General features: G+C 50.3%; 1 protein-coding gene across 1 annotated transcript; it reads right to left on the bottom strand.

Annotated features, from left to right (window-relative positions):
• Window positions 1–114: 114 nt before the first annotated feature.
• Window positions 115–26,676, bottom strand: Slc13a2 (solute carrier family 13 member 2). The gene is given in 12 exon segments (XM_052197245.1): window positions 115–688; window positions 1,105–1,242; window positions 1,852–2,013; window positions 2,897–3,018; window positions 3,288–3,376; window positions 3,558–3,776; window positions 6,730–6,852; window positions 6,971–7,142; window positions 8,088–8,284; window positions 8,379–8,662; window positions 10,542–10,670; window positions 26,575–26,676. Coding segments are annotated over 12 exon segments (1,905 nt in total). The 3' UTR covers window positions 115–520.
• Window positions 26,677–26,877: the final 201 nt, after the last annotated feature.

Here is a 26,877-nt window from a genome sequence, read left to right as displayed (position 1 = left end):
AAGGCACGCAGGGACTGGCAGCTCCCAATTAGCCGCTGGTGAAGTCACTGCAACTTTGCTGGGTGGCTGCGCCCACTCCAAACGGTCTGGCAGGGGTGCTCGACCTCTGCTTCCAGGCTCTGAACATCCGGACTCTACTGAAAAAGCCTTTAATGAACCTTGGAGTTCCTGCTCCCAGACGCCTCCTGCCCAGAGTTTCAATAAATACAGTGCAAAGAGATCTGGAGGCTTAGCTGGGAGACAGAGGGCGGGCGCTGTTACCGCGCATACAACTACCGAGGAGCCCTCAGGCCACACCACACGCAAGCGTCCACGCACACCACTCGGAGACACGAGCATCTTCCGCTTCACCGGAGAGAGAGCGTACACAAGATCTAGGCAGACACACGAACACACGATTGCGCATGCGCCGGCCGAATCTGCACCACTGGCCCGGGACTTGGCATTTGGGGCGCCCTCTCCTGGCTCTGAGGAGTGGCACCGGCGGGCTTTCCCGAGCAGAGCTAGGTTGTACCATAGTCTAGAGGCCTGGTACAGTGGAATTGGACGGGTTGAGAAGGCACTGGCTTGTGTTGGAGTGGGCCCAAGAGGGGAATGTGTCCAGCTTGAAGATGGGGATACTCCAGCTGTTGATGGATAATGTGATAGCCAGCACTCCGATGATATTGAGCAGGAATCCCGCACGGGCCTAGGATGAGGCAAGCCAACGTGAATCAGATACACACTCCTCAATTGTCAGGGGTGCTCAGAACCCCTCCCATCAGAAAAGCCCTCCTTGGGAAGTCCTGCCTTCAGTCTAACCTGCAGTGTTAGGCAATGTCTTTGTCTCTTATTTGACTGATCCTAAGAGGGAAAATGGGGGTTCCTTCTATACTCTTGGGGTTCTGGGCCTTGTTTTCTCTTAGGCCATTTCATTAAATGGGGATGCTGCTCCCCTCCTTCCAGATGCCCCTCCCCTTATTTGTTCTGGTACTGTAGAACATAAAGATGTCAGAGCTCCCCCTCCCCCCAGCTCCCACACGCCAGGGCCAGCTCTTCTCTGGGAACCTAAGCGGCCCTCAGGCAGGTGCAGGGCAGAGACATTCCGACTTCCCTGCCACTCACCATATCAGACACTTTGAGGCCTCCAAAGGAGAAGACAATAGCGTTGGGTGGGGTGGCCACCGGCAGCATGAAGGCCAGGGAGGCAGCCAGGGTGCAGGGGAGCATGACATAGAGTGGATGCAGGCAGATGGCCTGGGCCTGGAGGACGACAGTGGACACAGCTGATCCCAGTTCAGGCTCAGTGGGAAGGCTAGACCCAGTGCTTCTTCCTCTCCCTTCTGGGGGCCTGACCCACCCCTTTTCTCTCTTGTCATGAGCCCAGACCCTGGGCAGAGCGCTCTGGGTGACCTGGAGAGGGCCCCTTGACCTCTCAGAACGTGCTGCCCTGCCCTGTGGGGTGCAGTGATGGGAGGGAGGGGCTCATAAAACTGATCTCAAAGGGGCTCAGGAGGCGTCATCAAAGACTGTGGGGACACGCCTGAGGAGGAAGGGGCTGGGGACGCTCCAGGGAGCAATTTTACCCCCATCCCTTCTGGAATGACCAGAACAGGGGATTGGGTGGGGAGGTGGGTGGGGCCTCCAGTCAGCCCCACTGGGATACTCAAAGAGTGATGTCACCTGAGACAGGTGACTCAGGGGCCAGAAGGCCTTAGGACCTAAGAGTTCAACACCAGGAGAAGAAGGGGGACACTTAGGAGGTTCTCTTCATGGACAGGTCTAGACCAGCCACTCTGACCATGGGGGGTCGGGGGACAGGCAGAGAGCAAACAGGAGGGCTGCCTGGAGGAAACTGCAGTGTCAGCTCACCATGGAGGCCAGGATGGGCAGAAATAGCGTAGTGGTGGCCACGTTACTGGTGCACTCGGTGAAGATGGCAACCAATAGACAGAGGATAATCGCAGTGGCAGATGGCGGTATGTGCTGCAGTGGGGTCAGTTTGTCTCCCAGCCATTCAGACAAACCTGATTTCTGAAGTCAGAAGGACGCGATATAGATAAGACAGAACTGTCTGGGGACCTCAGGTTCTCAGCTGGAACTCTGGGAAACCCTGTCCCTGCCCACACCTCTGTGGCCTTTAAGTCAAACAGCTATGAAGGAAGTTGGTATTCAGCTAGAACCAAGGGAGCTCCCTGCTGCTCCTTAAGACCAGTGGGATGAGGACGGGGGGAGGGTCTAGTGGGCAACCTGGCGATTCGTGGGTATAATCACCTCACTTTCTTGACTTTCCTTGGAGACCCTGGATCACTTGAGCCCTCTCCCTGCTGAGCATTAGGGCTTAAGGGGCTGTGCGCCTGACAGGGTAGGGGAGCAGGGCCATGAAGAGGCTGGGAAGAAGCTATTGGGAAAATGAGCAAGTCCCAGGGTAGGAAGAGCTCCTGGTCTGACCCTGTCAAGCCAGGCTGTGGGACCTGCCGCTAATGCTATCTATGCCCAGGCACTGTGTTCCTGTCTCCTCCACACTGAGCAAAGTGTCTGCCTCAGACTGTCGATACGTTAATCACAGACCCAGGCATCTTCTATATCAACCCTTGACTCAGCTCTCCTAGGACCTGGAGGTCCTGGGGAATCTCAGCTCTTTTTGGATGGAGAGTCAAGAGAAAGACGCTTTGGTTCCTGGAAGACTGTTATCTGGCGCCCCCTGGAGGCTTCCCCTGGCGCTGCATTAAACTGATGCTAGCCTTGGTGTTCAGGCCCATTGCACTGGCTTCAGGAGTACGTGGGTGGGGTGGGGGGGTGGGGCTCATCGCTGAGAGAGGCCTACTCTCCTTTGGGCTTCAAGAACCCATCTCGGGGAAAGGCGCCTTAGCCTAGTGTGGGACTATCCCAGGGTCTCCCTCAGACAGGCTCTCACCTCACTGCCTTTGGCCAGGGCAAAGCCCCCACCCAGCAAGATCAGGATATTCCAGGGCATCTTATCGTTCACTGTCTTCCAGGTGAGGATGGCAGGAGGAGCCTTCAGCTTCCCTGGTTTTTCTACTCCCCAAGCAGACAAGGATGTCACCAAAAGTGAGTAGGTCTCCCCTCCCCTCCTTCCTAAGCAGGTTCCTGTCAGAGCCTAAGGCAGGCAGAAGGGGACCCTTAGTCTCCCATCTCTGTAGGATTCCAGCTCTGTCCCTGAGTCCCTGTGACTTCAGTAGGTCACCCAGAGGAACTTTGCTGGCTCCTGCCAAATGTGGTCGAAGGCTATATACCTGCGACAGGGGCTGCCGGAGACCCTTCCCAGCCCCGGGGCAGGTGCTTACCTGGGTCCTGGGTTAGCCCTGGAATCTTGGAGGGCAGGATGAACATAAGCAGGCTGATAAAGATGGCCACTGTCCCGTCTGACACCATGCTGCGGAGAAGGTGGGAGGGAAGGCTGAGTATGGGGACAGAGAAGGGTCCCGCCCATCAGCATGCCCCTGAGAGAGACACCCTGTCTTTTCCCTAACTCCCTTCCCACCTTCTTCCTAACTTTTCCTATTCTCCAGTGCAGATCCTCAGGCAGTTCCCCCTCCTGCTCTGGAAGGTCTCACCTTTGCCCTTTTTCATTGGCGAAACCTGTGTCACCCCATCCTGGGAAGAAGCCCGGCTCTCTCGCGAACCAGAGCACCACCAACAGGACAAACAGGACAGTGACAGTCTTCTCTGCAAAACTCATGGGGCCCAGGAGACTGTGCTGGGTCTTGATGACCTGGAAGGCAGCCTGCTTTCGTTCTTCCTCCCCTTCCCCAAAGCCAAAGTTCTTCCGGAAGCTGGAGGCAGAGGCAGAGACAGTGTATGAAGGATCCACACCAGGCATGGGCAAGCCCTAATGTCCTGGCTCTAGAAAAGAGTCCAGGACCCAGAAGGGCATTATGACCTGGCTCCCCCACTCCAGACAGGGACTCATCTAACCCATGCTGGCCTTGAATCCCAGGCATCCACTATCATGCTCAGGTTGTGTGGGACTGGGGACTGAACCCAGGGTCTCATGAAGGCTGGGTAAGCTCTTCACTAACTGACCTACATTTCTAAGTCTTTGTTTTGTTTTTTAGCTTAAGCTGTTCTCCATCTTTTGATTCTCCTGCCTCATCCCTCTGAGCACTGGGCTTATAGGCGTGTACCACCATGCCTGTCTTGGGACTGTGGCTTTTCTTCAACAAGAAAGCTACCTCTTCCTGTCATCCCTACTGTGACCCTTCCTCTGAAGAGTCTCTCGTGCTGAGCCTGTCCAGCCCTTCCTGTACAGGGTGAGAAGGATGAGAGGTCCAGACTCCTGAGTGACTTCAGGTCCTGATGGAGAGTTCTCTTTTTCATCGGTATTCCAGGAACCCCTGCCCAGTCCTGGGGATCCCTACCAGCCTCAAATGTACCTACATAGGCCTAGCCATTTAGAAAGCTTTGGCTGCCTCCTCCTGCTGTTTCTTTAACATTTAACTTCACACTTGGGTAAACCTTATCTCTTGCTGGTCTGTGGGTTTCTCAGGGCCAAGAGCATGTCTCACACATCTGTGACTCCTCACAGGATCCAACAGTGTGCTGACTTCATCAGCTGTTCCCTTGCCCCATAGCAGCTTCCAACCCTAACCCAGCCTCTTTGTACATTCCTGAGTGATTTGTTCAAAACACAGCTTAACTTGCTGAGGCTCTCCTCTGTCTAGAAAGGATGGATGGATAACCATGACTCACACCCCAGTAACATTCAGACCACCATTCTGATCTATGTGCCCAAGAACCATCCCTAATAGATTACAGACTCCAGTTCAAATGAGCCTTAGCAGGGCATATGACTACTTTACTCCATTTTAGGTTTGTAAGACAGAGTCTTGCTACGTAACCCAGGCTGGCCTTGAACTCGTGATCCTCCTGCCTCAGCTCCCCAGGTATAGAGATGACAGGTATGTACCGCCACATCCGGCTACATAGATCTCCAAACTGTAATGAGGAGTAACTCAGGGTTGAACTTTACCTCCTCATCCTGGCCTCAAGTACAAGGGTCCAACTCTGTGTGACTCACAAAGTTCCCTGTGCTTGTTCCCCAACAGCGTCTTTGTGCTATAGCTCTCGAGAAGCAGCTTTCCCAGACACACCTAGGTCTTTCTGGACTCTATGGTTTGTGCCTGTCCTGCCTGGATGCCTTCTTGCACGTCTATACCTGGCTGGCTATCAGTTCTGTAAGACTGATATCATGTCCAGGAACATTCTGGAATGGCCACTCCCTGTGGTTGCTGTTCTTACAGCTCCCACCATATCATTACCCACCAGACGGAGAACGGCCAGGATGAAGATTTTCCTGACGTCTAGGAGTCTCAGTGGCTAGGGCATGCACAGGCAAACAGAACAATCACCTCAAATGCTTCTCTAACAAACTGAGTTCCTTGAGGAATCCCCAACTGCTTATCCAAGGACCATGGAGCTCTATGGGAGGGTGCCTGGCTGGGGTCTTCAGGACTGGAGAGATGGTTTAGTCGGTAAGATGCTTACCGTGTGGGCATCGAGATCTGAGTTCAGTCCCAGCACTCATATAAAAATGGCTCTAGGAATGCAGAGGCTGAAGGATCTCTAGGGTTTACTGGCTCCCCAGAGTAGCCTGGATGACCTCCAGATTCATTGAGAGACCTTGCCTCAAAAAATAAAGGGAACCCCTCCGACATGTATGCAGCAGATGTACAGCTCTGTCTTCATGTGGGTCCTCTAACAATTGGAGCAGGGGCTGCCTCTAAAGCTGTTACCTGTCGTCTATAGACTGTTTTCCCCTTACTGTAAAGGGCTGCCTTGTCTGGCCTCAGTGAAAGAGGATGCACATAGCCCTGCAGAGACTTGAGGTACCAAGGTCAGGGTATACCCAGGGGACCTCCACCCTCTCAGAGGAGAGCAGGAGGGGGCATGGGGAAGGGGTGAGGAGGGGATGGGGAAAGGGGGCAGTGATTGGGATGGAAAGTGAATAAAAATAATAATAAAAGGGGAAAAATGATTGAAGAAAACAGCTAATGTCAACCTCTGGCCTTCACACACACTAAACACACACACACATACACACACTCAACATACACACACACATATACACACACTCACATATACATACACATACTCTCACACACACATTCAACATACACACTCACACTCCACACACAATACTCTCACACTCACACACACACTCACACATACATACTCTCAGACTCACACACTCTCAACATACACACACATGCTCTTATACACACATACTACACACACACTTACTCATACACACACACATACCCTCACACATTCCACACATGCACACTCCTATACACACATGCACACTCACACATACTCTCAGACACAGTCACACTCACACCCTCTACACGCATGCTCACATGCATATTCTTACACACACACTCATTCATACACACACATACTCTCACACACCCATACACACATATACATACTCTGCACACACATACTCTCAGACTCACGCACTACACACACACACACACACACACACTCACACACACAGCACATGAGGCATGATTTTCCATCCAAGAATTCACTATCCCCTCAGACTCATCTTGCCTGTCTGCTAACAGGGGCACCATTCTGCACCCAGTAATTCTCTTATGTGGGAGGCCAAGCATCTAAAGAGGCAGAAGGCTTCTCAAAGCATGGTCCCCCACCATGTTTGGATGAAACAGACTCCTGGGGGTATGGGCAGGAAACCGGGCTTCTCTTACCTAAGACACCACTTACTTGACACCCAGGAAGAGGACCTGTAGCCACAGCCAAGCCAGCAGCAGCAAGATGACCATGGTGGGGAAGGCAAAACCAAACCACGAAGCAAAGTTCACCACATTAGGATTTTCGGGGAAGATCCTGATGAAGGGGACATGGGTTGTTGTGTAACAGTGTCCCCGAAACTGCCTGGTCCCATTTGCCACTCAGTGAGAGTGCAAGTCCCTCGTGTCATGCTGCCCCCACCACCGGCACTCACGAGTTGACTTGGCCTTGGAGCACCAGGTTGGGTGTGGTGCCTGTCAGGGTGGCAATGCCTCCGATGCTGGCTGAGTAGCAGATGCAGAGACTCAGGCCCTGGCTGAAGCGGCGATGCTCTTGGCTTGTCTGCGCTCTTCGCTCTGAAGAAGCAACTACAGCCTGTCCGTTATCTGCGAACAAGGAGAAGCGTGTAGGGACAGGGACAAGAGAAACTGCAGGAGTCTTGGCTGTGCCCTGAGGTCTCCAGGGTTCCTTGTCAGCAAACTTGAGCTGACAGTGGGCAGAGGCTGTCTCCAGATTTCAGCATTCTCTGGAGTTTTGGCTTCTCAGACACAATCTGGTTCAACATGTCTTGGGAAACTGAGGCACAGCGATGTGAAGAGGGTTACCTAGACCAAGCAGGAGGAATAAAGCCCAGAACACTTCCCGTTTCCCAGACTTTAGCTCGCTTCTCACCAAACTCTTGGATTGCTAGGACTGAAGGATCCTAGCACAGGATGCTTAGCGTTATTGGTGGTGTTTAATATTGTTATTGTTGCTGTATTATCAGGGATCGACATATGCTGAGCAACTGCCCCACCCTTGAGCAACATTTTTAGCCTATGGATCTTGGCTTTTAATATTTTTAAAATAAAATTATTATTGTTGTTGTTAATAATAATAATAATAATTTTTTTGCCAGAATGTGGACATATATTGCATCACATTTGTGCCTGGTACCCTCAGAGATTATTATTATTATTATTATTACAAAAATGCATGCTTACACATGTATACACACACACACACACACACACACACACACACACACACACACGTCCCATTGCACTTAAAAGTCAGAAGACAACTTGCAAGAGTCAGTTCCCTCTTTCTATCATTGGATCCCAGGAATCGAACTCAGGTCTTCAGGCTTGCTGGCAGGCACCTTTACCTGCTGAGATATCCCACCAGCCTCCACTGGTGTTTTAGATCTGGGAAAGCCTCAGGAAGACCTGGACAGGTTGGCCACTCATCTCTCTCTCCCCCGTGGGCTCCAAGATGACTACTCTTGTAGTTATGTTAGAGCTTTCCCAGATCTAAGGGGTTGAGGGCAGGGTCTGTTTCATGTCTCTTACCAAGCTTGGCCACCTCCTTCTGGGGACTTTCTTCCTGGAGCTCAAAGGCGGGGTTGCTATTGCCTTCCTCTGTGTCCCGTGAGCCCTGCAGTTGCTCCAGAACCGCGTGCCCAATGGGCAGCATCATGGCTGTGGTGGCTGTATTGCTAATCCACATAGACAGGAAGGCTGTGACCATCATGAAGCCCAGAAGCAGCCTAGAGCCAAACAGAGAGACACACTGCCACTCCAGCTTCCTTCCAGACATGGGATGACTGTTCGGTCCTCCCACCCTGGCTAGCACGGACTCACAGAGCGGGCCGCACTCCAATGATAAGGAGCACTCTGAGGGCAATGCGCTTGTGCAGGTTCCAGTGTTCCACGGCGATGGCCACCATCAGCCCCCCGACAAACAATATGTTGGTGTCCTTGAAGTACTCTACGCAGACCTGGGGAGGGAGCAGGGATGTATCTGAGACTCTGGGGTCTCTTCCTTATACCACTGAGTTTATGGGGAACAGTCATAATATCCTTACAAACTGGTATTCCCTTCAGTGTTCAGAACCAAATGGAAATGGCCTTTGGATAACCGACCACTGACAGGAGCCAGGTTCCCTGTTCCTACCAAACTCACTCCTTTTCTCCTCTCAAAGACTGTGAAACTCTGGCCTGAATCCAGTTGTGGTTCAAGCTGAGAATTGGGGCATAACTAATTCTCTGCTCTTTCTAGAAAGTAGATGTCATCCTTGGGCCAGTGTCATCACCATCACCTGAGACCTGTTACAAGTCAAATGTTCAGCAGGGCTTGGTAGCTCTGCTGATGTCCCAGGAGCAGGAAAGCTGTGAATTCTAGGCCAGCCTGGGCTACACAGCAAGAAGCTGTGTTAGAATGTAGGAGAAGGAAGAGGAATAAGAGAAGGAAGAAGGGAGGGAGGAGGAAGAGAAAGAGAAGGAGGAAGAGGAGAAGGGGAAGATAAAGAGGAATGAGATGGAGAGGGAAATCCCTTAGCTCTGGGTGAGCTCAGGTGCAGGCCCCCTATCTGGTTTGCTCCTCAGTCCAGGTAGTTCTGGTGCGATTCAAATTCAAGAGCCATTACATTAGAAGTATAGCTAGGGGCTGGAGAGATGGTTCATCAGTTAAGAGCACTTGCTGCTATTCCAGAGGGTCTGGGTTTGGATTTCAGTGTCCCCATGATGGTTCACAAGCATCTTTAACACAAGGGTAGCAGGGCAATGGTGGCACACGCCTACAATCCCAGCACTTGGGAGGCAGAGGCAGGCCGATTTCGAGGCCAAACTGGTCTATAGAGTGAGTTCCAGGACAGCCAGGGGCTACACAGAGAAACCCTGTCTTGAAAAACCAAAAAAACAACCAACCAAACACCCACAAGGGAACCCGATGCCATCTTGTGATCTCTGAAGGTACCAGACACAAATGTGATGCACATACATGTACACATTCAGACAAAATACACACATCAAAGACATACATCTTTTTAAAGGAATGTGCAGCCGGTCCTCTGTTAGATTTTTGTATGTGGCGTCTGCATTCACAGATGAGACATCCTGGTGTAGAAAATAGTCAGGCAGAACTGCATCTATTCTGAAGGGTACAGACTCACCAGTACATCCTTATTTAAAGTCTTACACTTATTTACATGCATGTGTGAGTGTGTGCATGTGGTGTGTGTGTGTGTGTGTGTGTGTGTGTGTGTGTCTGTGTGTGTACATTTATTATGGCTCAAGGGTGGAGGTCTGAAGATGACTTGTTTTCGTCTTCTGCTATGTGGATCCCAGGGACTGAACTCAGGCTGTTAAGCTTGACAGCAAGTGCCTTTATCTCCTGAGCCATCATCTCCCAGCCCTATTTTCTAAACAATACATTATAGAAACTATTTATTCATATTAGGTATCACAAGGAAGATGTATCCTCATGCTATAAAACCACTATATACATCTTACATAAGAGAATCTAGCATCCTGAGATCTTGGAATCCAAAGGGTGTCTTAGGACAAACTTAGGCTCTGTGGAGACCGAGATAGATAGATAGATAGATAGATAGATAGATAGATAGATAGATAGATAGATAGGTGATAGATAGGACAGTTGGTCTTTTTGTTTGTTTTTGACAGGGTCTGCCTACATAGCCCAGGTTGGCCTTGAATTTAACATCTTCCTGTGCCAGTCTTACAGTAACGCTACCAGGACCTGGCGCTGGGTGAGTTCTACAGTGGGCTATCATAAGCTTCCTCTTGTTGCAGGCCCTGCCCCTCTCTGCAGGGCTCATCCCTCCTACTGTGAACGAACTCTCAAATAGCCACCTGTTTCTAGGATACTCTGCCTCCTAGCTGATCCTGCCTCATGCCCCCTGCCTTTTTCCATGACCTTGTGATGAGGCTTCTTTGGTTCCAAGGCTCTAGGGAGGATTTCCTCTTTCCCTGTAGTCTTCCCTCCTGTTGGTGGGGGGTGCTCACCTCAGAGGCTTCCATGATGCCCATCAAAGGGAAGAGGACGATGGGGAAGAGGGCGGTGACAGCCAAGGGCAGGGCCTCGGTACACCACAGCAGCGCCATGAGGATGATGGTGTAAGCACAGTAGGCTTCCTGTGGGCAGGAGGAGAGAGGCAGAGTAGTTGGATGGCACAGCTACAATCCCTTCTGCCCTCCAGAGAAACAGACCAGGCCATTGGTATGAGCGTGAGAGAGCTTGTGAACACTTGATCCAGGCCCAAGGTCCCAGCTCAGGATGGAAACGAACAAAGAAAAGCCAGGGATATGGCTCAGTGGGAGAGTTCCTAGGATGCACAGTGCCTCATACACAAGTCCAAGCACCACGTAGCCTGTAAGCCCAGCCAGCATTTGGGAGATAGATCAGGAGTTCAAAGTCATCCTTGACTATATAGCATGTTTGAAAACAGTCTGGGCTATGCATGAAACATTATCTTAAGTTTTGATTTATTTATTTTTGTTGTTTGTTTTGAAAAAGAACCCTGAGCTGGGCAGTGGTGGCTCATGCCTGTAATCTCAGCACTCTGGGAGGCAGAGGCAGGCAGATTTCTGAGTTTGAGGCCATCCTGGTCTACAGAGTGAGTTCTAGGACAGCCAGGGCTACACAGAAAAACCCTGTCTCCAAAAAACCAAAAAAAAAAAAAAAAAAAAAAAAAAAAAAAAAAAAAAAAAAGAAAGAAAGAAAGAAAGAAAGAAAAAAAAAGAAAAAAGAAACAGAACCCTAGCTAGCCCAGAGCTTACTATGTAGACCAGGTTGTCCTTAAACTCACAGAGATCTGCCTGCCTCTGCTTCCCAAGTCCCGGGATTAATGGTATGTGTGACCAGTGAGACCCTGTCCCAAACTAAATAAGGTGTTCTCCTCTTGTCTTTGACCTTGGGGCCAAGACTTCTTTTTTTTTATTTTGTTTTTGTTTTGTTTTCTTTGGGACAGGGCTTCTTTGCGTAACAACCCTAACTGTCCTGGAACTCTGTAGACCAGGATGGCCTTGAACTCACAGAGATCTATGGGTCTTTGCCTTCTAAGTGCTGAGATTAAAGGCATATGCCACCACTGCCCAGTGGGGCCAAGACACTGTAACAAGCCCCATTTAGCTCAAGAAGACTCTAGGGTCCCAGGAGAGGCAGCTGAGAGACGGGTTGCCAGAGGAAGGCCTGGCCCTGCTCAGGATTCTGGTCCTTTTCCTATGTTGCTTTATTTAGTGGTTGTCGGGTGGGGTGGAACTCAGGCCTTATGCATGTTGGGAAAGGCGTCTATCACTAAGTCCTATCCCAGGACAGAGTCAGCTTGGTGGCATCTGGATCCCTGGAACCCAGGATCTATGGGTCTCAGTTTTGAAGCTAACTTTGTCCTAGGGAAGGAATCCCCAGGAATTCTTTGAGACAGATCTCCTGTCTCCTTCATGGGCCACACTCAGCATGCAAACCAAGGCACAGTTCATGCTTCAGACTATGTGAGAGCTTCTTCCAGCCTTGCATTATGTAAGAGTTTTGGGGCTACACTGAGGCAGATTTGGGGCACCAAAAATTCTCTTTCCTTCTTCTGTCCCACAGATCCTGGCCTTAAGCCTAGAAGAGTCAGAGGCCAGACATGGGTCCAAGATATCAGGGGTCCAGTCTCCTTGACAGGGCCTCTCTCAGAGCCAAAGAATGATTAGCCAGAGGGAGGCCCCTGGGTAGGGACACCTGCCCAGACTGTTTGCTGAGAAAGGAACGGCAGGCAGGGGTTTTGTAGGCTGTGGGCTGGGACCCTTGTCTGTTTTATTGTTTGCTTTCTCCTTTTACCCAGCAGTCTTAGTACTCTGATGAAGAGAGTTTCTTGGAGAGTGAGGAGGAGAGGTTCCAGGGAAGAGGAAGCTGTTATTGAGCAACTTTTAGGACTTCTGGGTTGAAAACATAAGCACCATTAAGGTGGGTGTGGTGGTCTCAGTTTATGGATGTGCAAGTGGCTTGCTCAAGGTCTTGAGAACTAGGGAGTGGTAGAGTTAGAACGGGCGCTCACAGGATTGCATAAGGCCATGTCCTCCAGAGAACACGCCCTTGGAAATAGATAGGAAGGTGCTCCTGCAGCTGTACAAGGAGTCTTGGTTGACTCCGGGCAAGCTCTCATTTAATTGATGCCAAGAATTGATTGAACATACTCAACCTCTACCCTTCCAGATCTGGGCCTGAAATCATCAGCTCAGGGGTAGGGCCCTGTGACCCTTGACCAGACACCCTTCTGCTCCCTCAACCAGCTGGTTTCTGCTGATGCCGGCTTTTCTCCTGCTCCTCTGTACTTGCCCTGGCTGGACAGACAACTGCTTACCCACCCTCAGGACTAAGGGCAGGCCATCCCCTCTGAACCCTTGTGCCCCAAACCCTAGAACTTCGCGTTCAAAGACAGGAGGTTGGAGGTCAACACTGTTGAGTCCAGAAGACAGCCAGCTTTTCCAGGTATCCCAAGCTGTCTCCCTGCCAGGCCCCCATGTCCTGGTTTTGACTGCTTTTCAGTCACATTCAGTTGTTCCTTGAGGTCCCAACTGCCCTGCCCCTCCCCCTGTTCACAGATAAAAAAGAGAAAGATTGATTAGGCAAACATGTCAAAGGCACACAAATAGTAAGTGAGCAAACCAGGCCATCTGGCTCCTGAGCTCTGCATTTCCTCCTCTGCTCAGTTCTTCCCGTGAGCAAGGGGCTCCGGCTCCCCGGGACTGGACAAGGAGGGAACTGGAGCTCTGAAGCCAAGCAGCCACCTTCCCAGGGCCTGGCACTTCCCACTGCCCTGATTCATCAAGGGAATTTGCTTTATTTATTTATTTATTTATTTATTTATTTATTTATTTATTTATTTATAGTCTCTGTGTGTGTGTGTGTGTACACATGCGTGTGCACACAGCCCAGAGGTCAACATTAGGTGTTGTTCCTCAAGAGCCAAATTTTCTCTCTGTCCTAAAGTTCACCTGTTAGGGGAGGCTTGGCTGCCCAGTGAGCCCCAGGGTTCTTCCTGTGCCCACTTTCCCTGTGCAGTTCCCCACTTTCCCACAGGTAGCATGCTACTCAGGTTTTCATGTGAGGACTGGGGATCAGATTTGTGTCCTTATGCTTGTATCGTAAGAACTTTACCTACTGGACTGTTCCCCAGGCGCTCACATGGTGTGGTGGCTCGTGCCTGTGATTAGCATTTGGGAGGCCGAGGCAAACTCTGGGCATCATGCCACTGTCCTGCCTAAGTCTTCTGGTGTGTGCCACCCACACCCAGGCAAGGGGCTTCATCTTTGAGACTCCATTATCACAGTCAACGCAGTTTCGGGGGGGGGGGGGGGAGATTACAGGTCCTGTATGTCTAGCACGGGGCTCCCACCCTCACCCACTTGATAGCTATGCCTAGATCCCCCAATGTGGCAAGTTCCCATCTAGCCACCTCGATCCTGGTGGCTTCAGTCCTCTGTCCCCATTCCACCTCCCAAGCAGTCTGCCAATGCATAGAGAATCTCGCTCCTCTGTTCTTCCTGGATTACAGAGTGTCAGCTGGGATGTGGAGTCCTGGGATTGGCGAACTTCGATGGAAGAACTCTACTGTCCCTTTAGATACATCTCGTGAGGGTTATGAGCACAGCCAGGGAAGAAGGCAGCACAGACAGCCCTGGCTTGCAAATGGCTCACTGTGAGTCTGGCACGTCATGTTTTCTCTGAGAAGCATTCACCAGAAACCACACCACCTTGCCAACCAAGGTTACCACGTCTTACTATACCTTATCACACCTTAGCATATTTGCCATATCTTACCATACCTTACCCCACCTTACTTACCACGCCTTACCATGCCTTACCCACCTTCCACATCTTACCATATCTTACCATACCAGGCCGTACTTAGCCACACCTTCCCATGCTTCCCCACACCTTCCACAGCTTTCCATATCTTGCCATACTTTGTCCTTCACTTTGGATTCAGTGACTAAAAGGTGATACTCCACACTTGATTATAAAGTAGACTTTGTGCAGCATTGTGGTGCATGTGTGTCAGCCTAGTACTTGAGAGGTAGACAGAGGAGCAGGATTTCAAGGCTATACTCTGCAACGCAGGGAGTTTCAGGCTAGCCTTGGCTACCTGAGACCTTTGCTCAAAGCAAAAATCAAAACCAAACAAACAAACAAGTGGGGCCAGAAAGATGGTCCAGTGGATAAAGGCACTTGCCATCAAGGCTGCAATGTGAGTGCGAAACCTAGAATCCGGAGAGAACCAATTCTCACAAGTTGTCCTCTGACCTCCACATGTACCATGACACATGTGTACATACACACAATAAGTAAACAAATACATAAATATAAAATAACTCAAAAATTCAACAACAAAAATGTAGGCTTGTGTTGGATGAGTTTGCCCATGTAGACAAATGATGTGTTTTGTGCATGTTTGAGATAGGTTATCTGTTTTAACTTAGAAGTAGCTCAACTTAAAAATAGGATTATGGAGCCGGGCAGTGGTGGCGCATGCCTGTAATCCCAGCACTCAGGGAGGCAGAGGCAGGCAGATTTCTGAATTCAAGGCCAGCCTGGTCTACAGAGTGAATTCCAGGACAGCCAGGACTATACAGAGAAACCCTGTCTCAAAAAAAACCAAATCCAAAAACAAAACAAAACAAAACAAAAGTATGAAATAGTATGGAGCTGAGGTTCATCTGTGCTATTGTCACTTTTTGTATCCATATGTCCTTGTGTGCATGTGTGTGCGTGCACATGTATATGTCTGTGTGTGCATGTGTGTATGCATATGTGTGCATGGACAAGTGTTCATGTGTATGTGTGTGTGCGTGTGTGTTTGACATTGGATATCTTTCTCAATTACTCTCCACCTTAGTTTTCTGAGATAGAATCTCTTACTGAATCTTGCTGACTAGGCTAGTCTGGCCAGCCCCAAAGCTCCAGGAATCCTCTTAGCTCCAGCGCCTCACAGTTGGGATCACAGGTATTGGGTTAACAGGTGCTGGGATCTCAGGTGTTAGAATCACAGGTGTTGGGAATCACAGGTGTTGGGATCACAGGTGTTGGGATTACAGGTATGTGCCAACTGCACTCATTTTTAAAATTCAGACACTGGGAATCTAACTCACCATTGTACAACAATCCTTTACCCACTGAGCTGTCTTCTCAGCTCCCCATTGTCATTATTGGTTAGTGACTTTGTTACAGATATTTTGTTTTTGAGACAGAGTTTCACTAAGTTATTCATGCTGACCTCAAACTCTGGGACTCAAGTGACCCTCTCACTTCAGCCTCCCCAGCAGCATGTGCCACCAGGCCTGGCTGTGTTACAAACATTGGATTGTAGCTATCAGATACTGGACACCTGCCCACATTGGTTCTGCCCGTCATCTCCGGATCCCTCTCAGCACAGTGTTTGAAAATGACACCAGCAAGGAAACACATTATTTCTAAACCGCAATGGGGTTTTCCTGGAAACCATGATTCATAACTGTTTTTCCTTTGTCAGTCTTCGTTGTTTGTTTTTTGCATTTTCAGGTAATATTCTGGGAATGAGGGAGGGAGGCTTGGCAATGCCTTGGCCTGTTTTTTGAAGGTGGGAGAATCCAGATTGGAACTAGGGTGCTGCCAGGGTTCTGTGAGGTTCTGTGGCTAGGTGCCACCCTCCAGGCACTGCCAGAGGGCAGGGTACTTTCTCTTCTGTGCCACACTATGTGTGACTCCAGGTGGCATCCCCAGTTCTAGGGATGGGGACTTCAGGGATTCCAGGCCTCACCAAGACTCACTGTCTCACAGCTGAGAACTGTGAACGTGAGCCGGCAGCCCTGACATGCAACCCCGGTGGCTTACATGCTGGTCCCTGGTGGCTCCCCAGGGCCACTGGGTGGCCCAGATCTCAGGGGCACAGTTTCCATTTGGGGGGAGGGCAGAGCCTGTGCCAGGGCGCAGAGTTCAGGCATTAGAAGAGAGTTTTATACTGAGCTCTTTCTGTCTCCTCCCTTCTCAGACCTGGAGGGAAGCTGCTCCCAGCTCTGGGTCCCTATGGTAACACTGAAACAACGAATTCCTGTCTTAGTAACCAATTCTTTGTTGTTTGGTGGGTCAGTGCTGGCAGGTGTGCCCTGCCTAAGTTCTCTGAGTCCCATCCTGAGCCCGGGTGCCCTGTTCACTCTCCTGGGTACACTGTTCACTCTCGAGGGCTCTGCTCCAGTTTGGCCAGACAGTCTCTCCTGTGATTCCCTCAAGTCCTCTGTTCTCACTCTGGCCAGAGACCTTTGCACCAAGTCTCTCTTTTTGGACTTTGTCTTCCTCCCCATTTTTGCCAGTGCATGCTCACTTATTCCTAGATCTTAACTGGGTATTCTTTTGTCGGGGGAGCTCCTTCCCCATCTTTTAGAGACTGAGGCTTGTTCTCTCGGTCATGATGGAATCTCTGCCTCCCCTAAGGGCTGGGATTACGTGTGTGTGCCACCAAGGCTGGCAGCAGTCAGGTTTATGAAATACATGAGTATTAATCTTTGCCGTTGGACCATAGACTGTCCAAGTCTGCTTCTGCTAAAAGAACAAACAAACAAAAGCGAGGGAGCCGATGCGCTGCCTTGTAAGATGAGATTCGTGCTCAGCTCGGCTTTCCCGGAGCCCCAGAGTCTCTGAGGGCTGGCTACGTGGGCTAGCCCGAAACACCAGAAGTACCTAGGGAGACTAAAGCCTTACAGGAGCCTCCAGGTCCAGGGCTGGGGGCTTATTTATTTCACTATGGAAAGAACGCATCTGCTCAGAACCTGAGTGCCCAGACCCAGCATGGCCGGCGCATCCTTGGACAAACCACTTATTGCTATATCCTTGGACAAACAAACCCCTTAACCTCTCTTGGGGTTTTTTATGCCCTACAAAACATTAAAGGATTTTCTTCCCAGCCGTACACAGATGTGTCTCCTTCATGGGAAGAAAAAAAACATCTTTCTGGGTGGGGGAGGATCAGGAGGAAGTAGGCTAACATGTATGGCTGAGTGGAAACGGGTGTACCTGGTGAACGGTAGGTGGGGTTCGTCAGAGAATAAGGGTTGGCCTTCAAGAGAGCTGGGCAGATACACGAGGCACACAGGAAAATGACAGTGACAGAGAAGCCATGGCAGACAAGGGCTGTGGACATCATGGCCTTTAACCATCACAGGCACAGCACAGCACAGTTCTGAGGTGGTAGCAAATGCCCACAATCTCAACTGTGCCCTAGGACATTCCTCCTGGTAATTGAAGATTAACCTGGGGTGGAGGTGACAGGCTCACAGCAGGCCATTCCCACTGTCCTTGAGTCCCAGAAGATGGGAACACTACTACTGGGATACACGGACATTCTCAGGGTTTCAAGCAAGCCAGGACATTTAGGTGGCAACTTGTTAAGTACCTGCAAAGGAAAGCCCCGAAGAGTGAGGGTCCCAAGAGGAGATGCCTTTTCTAAGACCCCTGATTCCAGACCGAGGAAGACTTCCAGGGAGGAGGTGCTGAGCGGGGGCTGAGGGATGCGTAGGAGTTCAGTTGGTGGGCAACAGAGTGAGGGTGGAGAGTGGATACAGAAGGGTGGGAAATGAGGCAGAAAGGTCAGGCGCCTGAAGAGATGTATACTTGAAAAGAATCTTGTCTGCCAGGAGAGAGATCTAGAACCTTCTCCAGAAGATAGGCCTATTAAAATGGAAGGCCTTTGAAGGATTGAAACGGGGGGGGGGGGGAGAAGAAGGAGGAGGGAAGAGGAGGAAGAGGGGAAGGGAGGTGAGGAGAGGTGAGGAAAGATGAGGAGAGGAGAGGAGAGGAGAGGAGAGGAGAGGAGAAGGGAGGAGAGGAGAGGAGAAGAGAGAAGAGGAGAAGGGAGGAGAGGAGAGGAGGCAGGAGTAGCCAGACTGATGTTTTAATTAAGCAATCACATGAAGGCTGGGGTGAGGTTGGACAATGGAGTCTGTGCTTAGCACACAAGAGGTGCTGGGTTCCATCTCAGCCCAAGAAAGGAAGAAGATGATGAAGCAAAGAAGGAGGTCATGTAGGTGGCATGGCAGGAGTGTGAGAACATTTGTACATTTGTAGTGGGGACTTCTGATGGGGGTTTCTTACCCTGGCTTGGGAACCAGGAATCCCTTCACTGTCTGAAGAAGGCTTGCAATTCCTCAGACTAAACCTTTAAACAGACTAAGTCTTTTTTTTTCTTGGTTTTTTGGATTTGGTTTTTTTGAGACAGGGTTTCTCTGTGTAGCCCTGGCTGTCCTGGAGCTCACTCTGTAGACCAGGCTGGCCTCGAACTCAGAAATCTGCCTGCCTCTGCCTCCCAGAGTGCTGTGATTGCAGGCATGTGACACCACCACCTGGCAAGCCTTTAAAATATACAAAGTAAAATAGCACAGGACTGTGAAGAAGGGAATCAACTATACTGAAATGAAGAGAGACTCATGTGTGTGTTTGTGTGTGTGTGTGTGTGTGAATGTGTATGTATGTGTGCATGTGTGTGTGAGAGTGTGTGTATATCTGTGTATATGCCTGTATGTAATGTGTGTGTGTGTGCGCGCACAATCTTTCCCAGAAATCACAGACAGATGTTAATTCCTGAGCCCCACTCCATCCCCAGCTCCCTTATCCTGCAGCAGGAATGTACGCTTTCCCAGCTCCTATTTCCACTGAGGACCAGCCGGAGAAAGCCAGCTATCGTCCCCACTGCACAACGGTACAGTGGCCCTCTTCTGTAGCCGTCCTATGCTAACAGCCCTGGTCAGGAACACTTGAAGTCCTTGTCTACTCTAAAGGCTCCTGAGCCTCCGCCTGCCTTTGAGGCTCTGCCAGACACAGCGATGGTGGCTGATGCCTTTGTTTGTGCTCATTCGGGGGAATTCCTTTACTTGGTTCCTGTTGGGAATGGCACACTGTCTCCAAGGACCGAGGCTCAGTCAGCTCTGGCTCCCTTCTCTCTCCTTCCTTCCCAAACAAAGCTCTTACACACACACACACACACACACACACACACACACACACTTGCGCTTGTGCACTCACACATACACAATTTGATCCAAATGTGAGCACCTTTGGCCAGATGCAGTTTGGGAGAAGCCACATGCACTTTTTTTTCCTTTAGTGTTTCTCTGTATAGCTCTGGCTGTCTGTAGGCGAGGCTGGCCTCCAACTCTCAGAGAACCTCCTGTCTCTGCCTCCCCACTGCTGAATCTAAAGGCATGTGCCCCACCATCTGGTACAGCATAGTTTTGATCTCAGAACGGAAGAAAGTCAGAAGCCAAAGCATTTTCTGAATGCACTGTTAGGGGCTGGCAATGCGAGGCCGCGGCCAAGCCGGAAGATCTCAGCTGTGGATCTCAGACGCTGATGGCTTTCTCAGCACCAGGCTTAGACGTACTAGGATGGCTAAAGTTAGCAATATAACCTTTCCTAGTCATTATGGAGATGTTAGGTCAGACACAAGCAGGGTACCAAGTGGCCATCAAGAGAACTAAAGATAATTCAGTAATTCCTGATCTGAAGCATTCCAATTCTTCACAATCACAAAATTTTAACCAGTCACTTGGCAAAATCTTCAACACAGCTATGCCTTTGTCAGAGAACTTCCTCTCTCTCCCTCTCTCCTTGTCTGGGTCTCACTATATTGCCCAAGATGCCCTTGACCTTTAAGGCTCCAATAATCCTCCTGCCTCAGTCCACCAAGTAGCTTTGAGGATGACTCTTGACCTCACAGTTTGTGCCTGGAGCCAGGCCTGCTCCAGCTTCTGAAGAGTGGCCTCAGTCAGGCTGAGTGACATGAACTGTAATTCCCATGGCCTGATGGGAAGTGGATCCTCCCAGTGGCCCAGGGTCTCCATGCAGACTGTAATCAGGTTTTACTATCAAAGACTCTACCTTCCCTTCCCATGATGCTCTTCTAGGGTGCTGATGAGACAGGTCATGATTTAATAACGAGCAAGTAAAATCTACATGAGGGTACTTTTTTGTCTCAATTTCAGGGGGATCTCCTGGTTTTGGGGGACAGCGGGGATGACTTTCAAATCTTGCTTTTAAGTGAAACCTATCTCCGTACATCCCAGCTTCCCTCTCTGCTCTCCATTTGGGGCTATGTGAGAAGACACACCTCTCTATTTCATAGAAGCATCCATGCATCCAAGGCTCTGGTGGGGCCAACAGCTCATCTGAAGAGCTGTGGGGACGTGTGGTATCCACATAGGGCCCAAGGCCTTCTGTGCTTTCCAGGCAGATGGGAAGGGAGTGTGGCGTTTATGGAGCCCTAGGATGGGGCAGCCTGCTGCAGAGGTTTCATCTCCTCCTCACAATGGCCCTTGGTGATCAGAAGGTCTACAGATATGTGACAATGGCCTGGGGTGGCGCACACCTTTAATCCCAGCACTTGGGAGGCAGAGGCAAGCAGATTTCTGAGTTCAAGGCCAGTCTGGTCTACAGAGTGAGTTCCAGGACAGCCAGGGCTACACAGAGAAACCCTGTCTTGAAAAAAAAAAAAAAGGAATTCTGCTTTCTTCTGTTCTTAGCATAAACATGTTCATCTCTGCCATTTTCCCGACAACACGGCGCCATTACTGATTTTTGCAGATGATCTTTTTAGGTTCCAAGAGGTTTTGCATTTTTGACTGACATTTATAGGGATCTGAATGTGTTATTTATCCCTTTTTGCCTGAAGCATGAAGTCTCCACTTCTCCCCCAACTTCACAGGGCTGCCATCGACTGCCCTTTCCTCTTCTTTCTGAACTTGACTGACACAGGACTGTGGTCATGCAGGCCCCTGCCACAGCACTGCTGTTTGCCCTGTCAGCGCGCCAGGCTCTTCCCTGCATTGGCACTTTGCACCTGCTGCAGGTTCTGCCTGGACAGTTCTTCACCCAGAGCTGGGTCTAGCTGGCTCTTACTGCCACTCTGGTCTTAGGGTAACTGTCCACTCCCTGGGAGGCCAGACTTGAGCTCTGTCCTAAGGGCAGCTCCTCCCTGGCCCATATATGTCAACGCTTCCTCAGCTTGAGCAGTACACAATCTTTTGTATCTGTCCCTACGTCACCCCCACAGGAATGACAAGCCCCCCACATCCTCTCTCCAGAACTCATAAATGGTGCCTGCCACAGAGCACTGAGTGCGAGCTTCACCCACAAGGGTGATGAGAGTCTGCCTCCGTGCCTGCACGACTGGGCAAGCGCCACCCTGTACTGTATCAGCTGACTATCCAAAGGGACAGCATTTGAAGACTGTCATCCATTTCATTTGATGGTTCCTGCACGTCCTCTGCTTTCCTGCGGCCTGTCCTCTGTCGCCCCCCTCCCCCCAGCTAAGGTTTCACCTGGCCACTCGGTCTATCTTGATTGCTTTGAGGTAGCCACTGCCTATTCTGAGTGCCCACTACATCTGTGTGGTACAAGCCCCTGTCTCTCCTCTGGACCCTAACTATGTTGAGTGCAGAACGTCTGTATTTTGTCCTATGACCCTGGGAAAGAGCCAGGAGGAAGCATTAGTGAGAGGAAAGTGCGGGGTGGTCAAGAAGGAGGAAGGTTTGAGGGAGGCTGTCGTGGGCGCCTCCTTGCCTCTCCAAACGGCTTCAGACACAGACTCCAATATCAGATTACTGACTCAACTTCTTTTTCCAGCCGTCATTGGCATTGGAAGCAAGTTACATCACACCTCTAGGCCTCAGTTTACATGTCTATGAAATAGAGGCAGCAGCATTAACATCATGGTCAAAAAGAGGCCTCCGTGGGAAACAAGGGAATTAAGTCTTCAAGGTGCTCGGCCCATATGCCGAGCATATAAAACACATCTAGTAAATGTTAGCTGTTTTATTACAGAGGTCTGAACCTTGGCTAGGGCTCTCCTTCCCATGTTAGAGGGCCAGAGCCAGGAAGCTAGTAGAGAGGAAGTCACACTCCCTGCCTCACAGATTAGGAAGAAAGTAAACAATTATATACCTTTTTTTTTTTTTTTGAGGCAGGACCTCATCTATGCCAGGCTAGTTTCAAACTCACTATATAACTAAAGATGAGCCTGAACTTCCAGTCCTGCCTTCACATCCTGACTGCTGTGATTACAGGACTGTGCCACCACAGCTCAGTTTCTGCAGTGCTGGGCACTAAACCCGAGGCTTCATGTATTTTAGGCAAACATTCCCTACCCACGGAGTGACATCCCCAGCCCCAGCCCCATTCTTTCAAACAGAGACTGCTCTGTAAATAAAATGCCAAAATGACTGACTAGTGTGACAGAGGGGGCTTCTGACATAGATAGAAGTGGAACTTACAGGAAGGAGGAGAATGGACTTGAGAGGAGACACCAAACCTAAGCAGAGGGAGGTCTCTGGCAGCAGAGGTGGGCTGCAGGGAATGGAGTCAGAGCAACTGATCTGTGGTCCGGAGCTTCGGACCAGGGCATTGTAAGTTCATATTGAGTTCTAAGTCAAATAGGAGTTTGGGGTATGGGGCAGTTTGAAGGTAGTAAAGGGTAGGAAGGAGGTCTTGGGAATGCTCCCGAGAGCAGCATGGGTGTCAGGAAAGCAGGGACAGGTGGGGAAAGACAGGGTAGAGAGGCTGCCCAGGTGGCACTGATGTCATCCAGAGCACAAATGTCCCCAACTTCTGACAGTCCCACCTGTGATTGGCTGACTTTAGGATCTTTCCCCCAGCCTGGTGACTTGTGGTAAGACCATCTCCAGTGATTCTGGGCAGTGGTAAGGAGCTGCAGCTCCCAGGCAGAGTAAGAAAGACCAGCAGACCGTGCTTTGTCCTGAGCGGCAGCGCTAGGCTGTGGTTGGTGGGTAGGTATTAGTGGATGGTTGCACAGTGTGTTTTCCATTTATAGAAGTCTCAAATTAGGGTGAATTTACTGGGATTGAGAGGCCAAATCTTTTAAGTTCAGACTCCATTTTAAAGAACCTGATCTAAGTTTGAACTCAGGTAAACTAACAGACTAGTACCTAGCATTAGTTTCCAAGTTACCCTTCCCAACAAACCCCGAACCTAACTCCAGTCTCTAGGCTTACCCCCAACAAGACCAGCGTCTCAAGGTTACTACTCTAACAGATCTGCACCCCCAGGTGACAAGCCCACCAACTGCCTAAGACCACCCATGCAGAGGGAAATAGAGATTAAGTTTATGATTTGATTTCCAGCACCAGCCAATTATGCTAAAGGCCATAGCAGTTTTCCAATCAGATGCTTGCACACTCACCCCACCGGCCCTGCTTGCTGCTTGCTATAAAGCCTTGCCCAGATAGATAACCGGGGCTCCTCTCCCCACCAAAAACATCCTGCGTGATGGACGGACGGTGTGCCTGGGGGCCCAAACCAGCTCGAACAGAATAAAGACCCTGCTGTGAGTTGCATCAGATGAGCTCCTGTCTGTTTTGGGGGGATCGCTAACACGTCCCTAGTACTACAGGATTATAATCCAGAAACTTTTGGAGGATGTTGGGGGATTGCGGGTGTTTGAGTAGGTGGGGAAAGTGGATCATCCAGAGTGTCTTGAGTCATGGCTGGCATCAAAAAGCATTGAAACATTTCTCAGTGAGACTGGGAAGTGTCTTCTGAGATGCCAGGCTGAGCTTTGATCTGGATGGGAGACCTGTAGGCTGCTTATAGAGAAATATTTGTGTGGACCAAATACCCAAGACAGTTGGCTAATACAATTGTAGAGGTTTGGAATAGGATCCTAGACTCAGATCTTGTGGGCATAGAGATTCTTGGAGGCAGGGGGAGTCCTTGTTTTGTTTTCGAGGCAAGTTCTGACCACTTAGCCTAGGCTGACTTTGAGCTCATGAGCCTGCTAAGTCAGCTTTCCAAATGCCGAGATTAGAGGTGGGCGATAGCGCACCCGGCTAGGGGGATGGTTTTCCAATTATGAGACAGCATACAATTACCTGACCAGGAATCGGGAGGGGTTGGAGGTGGGGGCGGACAAGAGAGTTGCTGGGAAACCTGCAGAGTGTGACGGAGAAGGAGCAATGTCAAGTCAAGGGAGGGCAAAGAGGGGGTGAGCACCTGGGACAAATCTTGCGGCAGAGTTGAGGAAGGAGAGAATGGGCCTTGGGTTAGGACATTGGAAGCTAGTGGGCATCTGGGGTGCAGAGTCGGGGGTTGGGGTTGGGGTGGAGAAAGCATGTGTGTGTGTGTGTCTGTGTGTGTGTGTGTGTGTGTTTGAACAGAATAGAATTACTGTGTGGGATATTGGAAGCTAGTGGGAATCTGGAGAGCAGAGTCCAGAGTCGGGGGTTGGGGTTGGGGTGGAGAAAGCACGTGTGTGTGTGTGTGTGTTGTGTGTGTGTGTGTGTGTGTGTGTGTGTGTTTGAACAGAATAGAATTACTGTGTGGGATAGAAACCCAAGGTCCAGAGGAGGGCCTGGCCTCTCGGGACGGGACAGTTGGTTGAGGCAAGCAGAAGCAGGTGGCAGGGCCAGGTACCGCAGAGCAAACCCAGAGCTTCTCACTCCCACCGCACACACCAGCCTTCCGCCGATAGACATGACGACGGCTTTCTCACCACAACTCAGCTCCCCTCTGCCACGTGACCCCAGGGCGAAACAATGAATCTTTCTGAGTTTTGTGTGCCTCTCCCAGGATGGTGGTGGTGTCACACATGTTCCAGCCTGTCTGAAATCTATCTGAGCAATCCCCTGCTTAGAGACGCCACTCGACTGAGAAAGGTCATCTCAAAAAAATCAGTCTGGCCTTATCACTGGGCAAGTGTTAGAAGCCAAATCCTAGGCCTCCTCCCTCAGAGATAATGCAACCCAAAGGCCTTCCTTGATTTCCTGATCTGTTGCTACAAGTAGTGGTTCATTGGGCAGTTCCAGGGGCGTGGGCTCTTCCCCCTCCCATCCATGTCATTTGCAAAGGTTCTTAGACTTTGAGGCTGAGGTATGAGACCTTCTTGGAACTTTCTTTCCCAAAGCTCTAGGATACTTTCATTAATATTTAGGGTTTTTTTTTTCTGAGACAAATTTTCTCTATGTAGCCCTAGTTATCCTGGAATTCACTCTGTAGACCAGGCTGTCCTAGAATTCACAGGGATCCACCTGCCTCCTAAATCTGGGGATTAAAGGCGTGCACCACCACTGCCCAGCTAAAATTTAGGTTTTTTGGTTTTTTTTTTTTTTTTTTTTGGTCTCTGTTTCTGTTAGTTTTGATGGTGCTAGGGCTCAAACCCCCAGGCCTTGCTCAAGGCAGACAAAAACCTTACCAGCGGGCTATATCCCCAGACCTCCAGGCTAATTTTAAATTTGTTATTTAATGCCCGCCCCCACAAACAGGGTCTCACTAAGTAGCTCTGGCTGTCCTTGAACTCTTCAGGTTGGCCTTGAACTCAAAGATCTGCCTGCCTCAGCCTTAGAGTGCTGGTATCAAAGGCATGTGCCACCACACCCAGATTTAATGCTAATTTTCTTACAGAAAAATCCAAAAAGGCAAATAAAGCAAGCTCCACAGAACTAAGTTCTGTCCTGGACTTTGAATAGATGAAGCACGGGGTTCCTAGATGCATGTCACAGGCAGGAGGGGCAGGGGTTCAAATGAATAAGGGAATGAGATGGGAAGGAGGCAGTCACCTTGTGCTCTGGCTGTGTGCACCGAAAGGGGTCCTCCCCAGTGGCCACCCGTGAGACTGCAGAAGAGTCACTTATCTCAGTTTTACCTGGGAGAGCACAACTGCCCCAGGCCAGCTTTCTCCTACTTGTCCTCTCAAAAGCTACCCACTTGGCTCTTCCTGTCCCTGGCTGGCACTGAGTTCAGGGCTGATGGGCACACAGTAGTCAGATAAACTCATCTGTCGGCCCCTGAGTTTCCTTTATGCAACTGGCTCTCTGACCACAAACCAGCAGGCTCCAAGGTACTCGAGCAGCTGGATGCCCTGCAGAAACCACCCTTGGCTCTCAGAAAGGTGGTGTGGCTTCACTTTGTGGGGAAGGGAAGTGAAAAGGAAAACCTAAAGATGCCCCACTTTGACCCCGACGATCTCTCCCTTGTCACCCCTCGAGTTACTTTTGCTGAATGAGACCCACAAGTCCTTACCTTAGTTTGGACAACGAGTGGCAGAGGCAACAGGAAAATGGGCAGACATAGCACAATCAGGTAGAAGCGATAGGCCCACAGCGCCTGCCAGCAGGTGGCCATGGTGAGAACCAGCCTGTCCGGCCTGAGGCTGCCAGAGCAGTTGCTTCCAGGAGCCACGAAAAGACTGAAGGTGCAGTACACAGCAGGTGGCCTGGGGCAGCTTATATAAAGCCAGGGGAGTGTTAACCATTGACCCACCCTGGCAATCAGAGTGTTTTTGGAATCAGGAGGTGGGAGTAAGGAGGAGGGACCGGCAGGAGG

Source organism: Apodemus sylvaticus, chromosome 10, assembly GCF_947179515.1.
Source record: "Apodemus sylvaticus chromosome 10, mApoSyl1.1, whole genome shotgun sequence".
NCBI lineage: Eukaryota > Metazoa > Chordata > Mammalia > Rodentia > Muridae > Apodemus > Apodemus sylvaticus.
Note: the sequence above shows the minus strand (reverse complement) of the source record. Positions and strands in the feature narration are given on the sequence as shown.